This window comes from Arachis ipaensis, chromosome B10 (genome assembly GCF_000816755.2).
Source record: "Arachis ipaensis cultivar K30076 chromosome B10, Araip1.1, whole genome shotgun sequence".
NCBI lineage: Eukaryota > Viridiplantae > Streptophyta > Magnoliopsida > Fabales > Fabaceae > Arachis > Arachis ipaensis.
Window position 1 is genome coordinate 129505107 of NC_029794.2, and position 9132 is coordinate 129514238.

General features: G+C 37.1%; 1 protein-coding gene across 8 annotated transcripts in view; it reads left to right on the forward strand.

Annotated features, from left to right (window-relative positions):
* Positions 1-9132, forward strand: part of LOC107622722 (pentatricopeptide repeat-containing protein At2g22070-like) — a 10802-nt gene continuing 1670 nt past the window's right edge. The window contains exons 1-5 of one of the 8 annotated variants that reach the window (XM_021114301.1): positions 1-123; positions 2694-2984; positions 3538-3570; positions 4983-6694; positions 6876-7042. In XM_021114301.1, coding sequence (XP_020969960.1) covers positions 5089-6694; positions 6876-6898 — 1629 coding nt within the window. In that variant the 5' untranslated portion in view covers positions 1-123; positions 2694-2984; positions 3538-3570; positions 4983-5088 and the 3' untranslated portion in view covers positions 6899-7042. Of the gene's footprint in view, positions 124-1165; positions 1544-2693; positions 2985-3537; positions 3571-4982; positions 6695-6875; positions 7043-7572; positions 7789-7960; positions 8572-8653; positions 8750-9132 lie in introns of those variants that run through there. The other 7 variants (XR_002356482.1, XR_002356483.1, XR_002356481.1 and 4 more) reach the window with 7 other exon arrangements.

A 9132-nucleotide genomic window follows, 5' to 3' on the forward strand; every position in this document is an offset into this window, starting at 1 on the left:
GCCGCTGCTTCCTCTTCCCCGTGTCGTTTTCATCTTCGCTGGCACGTCGTTTTCATCTTCCTCTTCCCCAGGTAGCTCGGCACGTCGTTTTCATCTTCGCTGGCTTCTCGGCACGGAACCCAGGTTAGTGGCCCTGCTTTCAATTCCGCGCCTCCGCTTCTTCCTTTTAATTTCTGAATGTTCGGTCTTCTTCTTCATTTGAAGTTCTGAAATTGTTGTTCAATTTTTGTTCCATTTTTCTTGTAATGTTTTGTAAATTGTAATTGTCTGCTGCTGATGGACCTGTCTTGTATTTGCTGGTTGCTGATGGCTGTAATTTTTTTTTTTTCAAATTTACTGATGGCTCGATGGCTCTGTTAAGTCTGTTGCTTTCAATTCTTTGCTCTGTTACTGATGGCTCGATGGCTCTGTTAGTTGCTGATGGCTCTTAATTTTTTTGTTCAAATTTACTGATGGCTTTGTTTGTAGTTGCTGGTTTTGCTGGGTGAAGGTTTAGTGTTTTGGAATGTTTTATAATTTGCTAATGTTTGTAATTGCTGGCTTTGTTTGTAATTGCTGGGTGAAGGTTTAGTGTTTTGTGATTATTGGTTAATGTTTTGGTTTAGTGTTCTCTCTTTTTCAGATTTCCCTTCTCCTTGTATTTTTGCGTGTTGCTGAATTGGTAATCAATAAATTTGCCTTTTTGCTGTAAATCAGGACTTTACTAGGATTTGTTAAATTTGTTGCTGTAACTTGAATTTGTTGCTGAATTTGTTGCTTCCCAGTCACAGAATCAGAACAGAATGCTCAGTCAGTGCTTGATTGATTGGCTTTGCTCACTGATTGTATTTGATGATAAATTTTAAATTGATAACTTTTAAATTTTAAATTTACACTGCCCATGTTACTGATTCACTGTTCTTTCAGTGCTTTTTGTTGTTGTTAATCATTGTGATGAGCTTTGTTAAAAATTTTCACTGTCTATATTACTGAGTGTTCCTTCAGTGCTTTTTGTTGTTGTTGTTAATAATTGTGATGAACTTTGTTAAAATTTGCACTGCCTATGTTACTGATTCACGGATTCATCCCTCTCGTCATTATCATTGGCATGAACTCCGAACCAAAACCCCAACTCTCTGGATAAAATTGTAACGAAAGCTAATTGGGACTTTTTCTTCTACTTAAGGTATGAATCAAAATGATGAGGCCAAGTTGTGAATACACAAGTGTCAACGGACTATAATATATATTGAGTTTGTGACATTAGAAGGGTGTAATAATAACAATAATGGAGTCATGTTATTTGAATATTGAGGTTTAACATTTAAACTCTCAGCTTCTCAGCCCTGTTTGATTCTTCATCTCAGGCAATTGAATCGAATCAACCAGGCCTTCCTTTTCTTTTTCTTTTAGTTGATTCTTAATTTTTCTAATATATGTAGCTTTCTGAATCAAGTGGATCAGATTATGTAGTTTTCTTGATTTGGGATATTTTCGGAGACGCATTAGAAGAGCTATTTTATTATTATGTTTGCTATAATAATATTCACATGTTCTGTATGCCTGTGATTGTTTCGGTGTTTACATTTTCTTTCCAACTCACTTGCTGTGGTTGTTCTTTGAGTTAAGGCTTTGTATATGTGCGTGAGAATATGTGATAATGTTGAATGCTGTTGCATCTAATAGGAGTTCTTGGAATATCTTCATCTTTGGTCCTTTATAATTTATTTATTATTTTATTCTAAAACGGTTTTTTCGGTTAAACCACCGGTTGGACCGGTTGGATCAATGAACCAGTGAACTAGTGACTAAAGCAGTTTGATGACTGGTATGGTTTTCAGAATCTTGATCTAAATTCAAATTTTGATAATGATTAAGTAGTAGATAGAACCCTTAAATATATGTGAGTGTGTAGTGTGGGTGAGTTTATGATACTTAAAATTAAAGGCTGTCCAGTCTATCTTAAAAAAAAATCACATAAAAAAAAGAGTCGTAATTAGTTCCACCAAAAGCTGAATTCTATTGAAACTAAGAATTAGTCGAAAATTTTCGGATATTCTTTTCGTCTTATGAATGCGACATCATTTTTTAGCACTAATTAACACGGACTGAAGTCTGAAATAATCTCTTAAGAGATGTATATTTGTTTTGAACATGACATGTATATAATGATATCAGATATATATCATTATGCACAAAAAAGAAAAAAAAAATTAAATAAACAATTTGTTTCTCAAAAAAAAAAATGAAAAATGACGTTTGTTGTATTACCTTTTTGTATATATACCAAGGTTCTGAAAACCGGTTCGGACCGGCCGGTCGAACCGGTTGAACCGTGAACCGTCGAAAAAAGCGGTTCGGACAACAGGTAAAATTGCAGATTTCAAAACTGGTCTGGAACCGGTTGGTCGAACCGAATTGTGACCCGGCCGGTTTTTAGAGAAGGCAACTAAATGTCGCCGTTTCAATCACCAGCAATCCCTAACTCTTACTCTATCGCGCAAGCCAAGTCTTAATCGAGCTTCTCTCAATCTCGCACACACACTTAGTCAGGGGGAGGGCTCCTCAATCCTCTCAATCTCATCGAGCTCACCTCTGTCCAGCCACCGTCTCGTGCCGCCGCCGGCTTCGTTCCTTCGAACAGCCACCACTGTTTCCTTCGAACAGCCACCGCCTCGTGCTCGCTCACTTCCCCTCCATTGCGCAGCAGCCAGTTTTCAGAACCTTGGCCCTCACTCACTCACTCTCTTCCCCCAACACCCCCTGTTCGTGAATCACTATCTTTGAACTGAAGCAAAGTTCAAAATCACCCAACCAAAACCCTAGGTTCTCCCTGCAACAGTTCTGAGACAGTGCCGCCGCGGTCCGTGCTGTCGGCGCCTCCGCGTCCTCTCTTGTAGCCCGGCGTCCTCCTTCCTCCTGTCTCCGTCATCCCTGGCTTCTCTATTTGAGGTTGTAGTAGCTTGGCGTCGTCTCGCCGGTCGCCGTTCGTGTCTCCATCGAAGGTTAGTGCATTGCTTTCACTTCTTTGGTTCTTCTCTTCCTTTTATGCTCTGTTTGCTGATTTTTGAATGTGAAATTGTGAATGGATTAATGGAAATCAAATAATTGATTTTGTGCTGCTGCTTTTTTTTTTAATTCCTGGATTTTTTGTTGAAATTTTATTGTTGCTGCTAAAAATGGAAATCAAATTATTATTGAAATTTTTTTGTTTAGCTTTATTGATTTCAGGTTTAGTGTGATTTAGTGTGTTTTGTAATATTTGTTGCTGTTTTGTAATATTTGTTGCTGAATGTTAAAAATGGAAATCAAATCAAATGCTGTTTGTTGCTGAATGATACTTTTTCTTGCAGAATGCTGAATGCTGTTGGTAGTATTAATTTTGTGCTGCTATTAATTTTCTGGCTGTGGTGCTACTGCTGTGGGTTCTGGGTTCTGGTGTGCTGTGGTGTGTTTTGTGGCTCTGCTGTGTTGATCATCTTTCTCAGTTGTGGATGTTCACTCCCCACTCTTCACTTGCTTTGTGTTGATCATCTTTCTCAATTTTCACACTCGCAGGAACAAGAAAACTAACTCTTTTTCTGCCCTCTGGTACCACTTCATCTCTCCTTCTATTTCTGCACTCCTTCATTGTATAGTAAGTCAACTCTTTGGATTATTGGCATAATTGAATTGGAGATTCAGGAGACACAGTTAATTTCTTAATACTGAAAATTCACCCTTAGTTTTGATCTAATTGTTTTGTTTAGTAGGAACTAATAGAATCATTTCATGGCTTTATCATTTTTGTTTTCCAATTTATACTAGTTTCTTGTAAGAGAATTAAAGCTAGCTAGTCTTGCCTTCCATTTTGCACAAATAGGAATATGTAAACAGGGCCATTTTATCAAAATTATAGTCACAATTAGGAAGTTTAATTTAATAGTATATGATGCAGATATGCCTATGGTACAGATATTTGAGTAGAAACGAAGTATTTGTACATTATAGCTTGCATATGTTGCGGAATAGGATAATAACAATTAAGAGTATCGAGTATTGATATACTTGTTATCTCTCTTTGAAATGTTACTTTCTATATTTACTGTTTTTAATTTAGCTTTGCATTCTCTCCGGACTTCTTGGAACAGTGATTATAGTGCTGGTTATTGGGTTTCTTTATCTGATATCTTCACACTTTGTACTATTTGAATTGGCATTTTCTTTTAATAGTCACTCACAAGCTGCTTCTATATTCTAGGAAGTTTATTTATAATTTATTTAGAGGAGTGCTAGGGGACCAGCAGAAATTGTGATATATAACCATCAATCAACCATCATAAGTGTATTTAATGGTGGGAGATTATATCCAATGGTGCAGAATTACTTATTTTACTTTTGATGGTTAAGTGCTGACCAAATTTTAACAAAATTGCAAAATTGCTGACCCCTTAGACTTTCTCATTTATTTATTATTTTATTCTAAAACGGTTTTTTTGGTTGAACCACAGTTAGACCGGTTGGACCAGCAAACCAGTAAACCAGTGACTGGAACGGTTTGATGACCGGTCCGGTTCTCAGAACCTTGGTGGTAAGGGTTGTGGGGGGTTACTGAATGCTAAACGCTGCGTTTTGAGGTTTTTGGGCAAAATAAAAAAACCGGCCGAGTTCCAGTTTGGTTCGACCAACCGGTAACTGGCCGGTTTAACGGTTCAATACCGGTTTTCATTTTTCTCGGTTTTGATATATAACTGAACCATAATGATCATCGGTTTGCGGTTCAACTGGTTTCACCGGCCGGTTCGAATTGGTTTTCAGAACATTGGTAATAATGCTCTTTTAATGAGAGTGATTTTTGTAGGTGTTGGACCAACTTGAATAAAACTTGGATAAAAAATACTTGGATGTGTAGCATAGCCCAGAAAATAATTCATTACCACGTCATATATGACTTTAATTTAATAAAATTGTGACGGAAGTTAAAGTTAGTTTATAAACCAACTAACACATGATATAATTTGTAGGTTGATTTCAGAATCTAAATTCTAAATTCCTCCAACTTCTCCGCGACTTCACCAATAGAGCCTCCATCTTCATGCGGGTGCTGAATTCAACACTCACTTTGTGTTGATGGGGATCACAAAACCTCCTTGCATTAGTTCTTATGCTTCCCATTCCGATTTATACGCCGATGTTCTCCAATCCGCTATCAAATCCAGAGACCCTTTTGTCGGAAGATCCGTTCATGCTCGAATCATCAAACATGGCCTTCACTTGGGTGTCTTCTTGATGAACAATCTCCTCAATTTTTATGCTAAAACTGGATCCTTCTCTGATGTTCACCGCGTGTTCGCTGAAATGCCGCTGAAGACCATTTTCTCTTGGAACACCATTCTGTCAGCATATGCCAAAAGGGGGAACTTCGAAGCTGCACGGCGAGTGTTTGATGAAATTCCTGAACCCGATTCTGTTTCCTGGACTTCAATGATAGTGGGGTATAACATGTTGGGTCGTTGTGATAATGCCATTCATATGTTTCTCAGGATGATTTCATGTGGAGTGTCGCCAACCCAGTTCACATTTACCAATGTTCTTGCTTCATGTGCTGCAACTGAAGCACTGGATATTGGTAGAAAGGTTCACTCCTTCATTGTAAAACTTGGATTATCCAGTGTTGTTCCTGTGGCCAATTCACTTCTTAACATGTATGCAAAGTCAGGTGATTCAGTAATGGCAAAGGTTGTGTTTGACCGGATGAGGTTGAAAGACAAATCAACTTGGAATACTATGATTTCAATGCATATGCGTTTTGGTCAACTTGACCTTGGACTTGCCCATTTTCAGGAAATGACTGATCCAGACATTGTCTCTTGGAATTCGATCATTACAGGATATACTCATCAAGGGCATGATGTCAAAGCCCTTGAAGTTTTTTCGCTTATGCTTAACAGTTCATCTTCAAAGCCAGATAAGTACACCTTGGGAAGTGTTTTGTCAGCTTGTGCCAATCTTGAAAATTTGAAACTTGGGAAACAAATCCATGCGTACATGGTAAGAGCTAATCTAGACATATCTGGAGCCGTGAGAAATGCTCTGATCTTAATGTATGCAAAGGCTGGTGGCATTGAAATTGCTCATAGGATTGTAGATATTATAGGTATCTCAAATCTTGATGTTATAGCATTCACATCACTGTTAGATGGCTTTGTCAAAATTGGGGATATAAACCCGGCAAGAGATATATTTGACTCACTAGAATATCCAGATGTAGTTGCATGGACAGCCATGATTGTAGGTTATGCACAGAATGGTTTACTTAGCGATGCTTTGGATCTCTTCAGGAAAATGGTTAGAGAAGGTCCAAAGCCAAACAACTATACTTTAGCTGCAGTTTTAAGTGTCTTTTCAAGCTTGGCTTCACTTGGTCACGGTAAGCAGCTTCATGCAACTGCCATAAGATTGCAAGAAGCATCATCAATTTCTGTTGGTAATGCTTTAATTACTATGTATTCAAGATCAGGAAGCATCAGAGATGCAAGGAAAGTATTCAAACAGATATGCTCTAACAAGAATAAATTGACTTGGACTTGCATGATTATAGCTCTAGCTCAACATGGTTTTGGAAAAGATGCCGTAGAACTGTTTGACACTATGCTGAAACTTGATATAGAGCCTGACCAAATTACTTATGTTGGTGTCTTGTCTGCTTGTTCGCATGTGGGATTGGTACAACAGGGTAAGAGTTACTTTAGTTTAATGAAAAATGTTCATCACATTGAACCCACTTCTAGCCATTATGCTTGCATGATTGACCTGCTTGGGCGTGCTGGATTGCTTGAAGAAGCATATCATTTTATAAAAAACATGTCTGTTGAACCAGATGTTATAGCTTGGGGTTCACTTTTGGCTTCTTGCAGGGTTCATAAAAATGTGGATTTAGCTAAAGTGGCAGCTGAAAATTTGCTTCTTCTTGATCCCAACAATAGTGGGGCTTACTCGGCACTTGCTAATACGCTTTCAGCTTGTGGAAGATGGAAAGATGCTGCTATGATTAGGAAAGCAATGAAGGACAGAGCAGTAAAGAAGGAACAAGGAATAAGCTGGGTTCAAATCCAGAACAAGGTCCATATTTTTGGGGTTGAAGATGGGCTTCATCCACAAAGAGATGCAATATATAAAATGATTTCAAAAATATGGACGGAGATAAAGAAAATGGGCTTTATTCCAGACACTGATTCTGTCTTGCATGATCTAGACCAAGAAGTGAAGGAACAAATCCTTAGACACCATAGCGAAAAACTCGCTATTGCATTTGCTTTGTTAAATACTCCAGGATATGCCACACTAAGGATAATGAAGAACCTTAGAGTCTGCAATGACTGTCATTCCGCCATAAAATATATCTCTAAGCTTGTCGGTAGAGAAATTATTGTAAGAGACTCCACACGTTTTCATCATTTCAATGATGGTTCATGTTCATGTCAGGATTACTGGTAGAAGAAACAGTGGAATTTCATGAAGTATCCGACTAAAACTGAGGAGTAATTTTTACAAGTATATTAAACTGAAAATATATAAATGTACACAGGAGCTTAAAATCATTCACTTTTTTAGATGAGTTTGCCTGAGGTCTGACTTCAAGTGGACGCGCGCTAGAATGCTTCAGAGTCAATCAAATGCTTGTGTTCTTGTTCGTGCTTCGCGCCGTCCTGTTATCGCCCATGCTCTGCCTTGTCCCGCCTTCGCCGCCCTGTCTCGCACCGTTGGGCTGTCGATGCCTTGCCTCACGTCGTCTAAGGTATATTAGCTTTTTTGTTATTGATTCACGAGGTATATTGGCTTTTCTGTAAACACAAAATCCGAATTTTCAGTTGTGGAAATCAATAGATATGGGATTAACAGGGAGATAAACCTTTCACAATGATGAGGTTCTTACAAATTTTGTACTGAGTTGATTCTATTATAATAAGAATGGTATATTTCCTATGTTTGGGTCTTGCAGTGTTCAAACTTGGAAAAAAATGACACTCTTAGCATTGAGAATATTTTAGCAAAAGCATTGTTAGATTCACCGAATAAAAAAGAGAAGAGAATCACAACTGTTAATCCATTGGCTTCAAGCACTTGGGAAAAGGTACATTTTGATCAATTGTTTACCCATTTTCCCGAATAGCTTATGTGATTGGAATGAAGTGAGGTTGATACCTAACAAACTTGCAGTAAAAATTCTAGCTTTGCTTGGAACTCATTTGGCATAGCTAATTTTATGATATATTATATTATAAGATAATAAAATTATTTTTCATTATCACTATAATTATAATTATATACCTATGATATCACTGCCTCTAGTTTGCTCTACTATATTTCACTCTTTCTTTTCCCAAAAAAAAAAAAATGCAAACAAATTTATACTGTATTGTCTGGTAAATTAATTTTCGTGCCTCTAGTTGTTCATATTTTAATACTGAGTATTATATTCATTAATATATGGTGTGTCATGATGAACTGCAATGCGCTGCCAAGAAATTTTGATTTATTGTTTGAATGTGTTAGGAAGCTAATGGGACAGGCCTGAGCTCTTGTTCATTTGATGAACTCGTTGACTTAATGGTTTTCCCTTGATTATGCTATATTGGTGTATCTATTATGACAAAATTATAATGCTAATTGCCTAATTTTATTTCAATTTCAGGAGGCCAACAAGAGTGGTAACAACTGATTACCTTCACCATGGGTAATTGTTGCCTTGCTTATTCTGGGATTTAACGAGTTTATGACACTTTATAAGGTGAGTGTTAGCTTTATAATGGGCAAATATAAAGGAATAGGAATACGAAAAAAAAGAATAGGAACTAAGGCGTAATTTACAAAACCAATTGTTTCCGTTGCTGGTAGAGCTTCTTTTCTTACTATAGTGTTCATATTATTTTGTAATATGAATGAAAGTTATTCAGTATGCATATTTGAAAAAAAAATAAAATAAAGGGCTTAATTTACACTTTTGAATTCGGTCATTCTGTTTTAACAGTTTACACTAATCAAATGATTAGTGTAAATAACTATTTACATATATTATTTCTTTGATTGTTTGTGATTGCATATTATGGAATTAATCAAATCTAAAAAGGAAAAAGGCTGCTAAGACTTCGCTCAGATGGTAAATCATGTGTC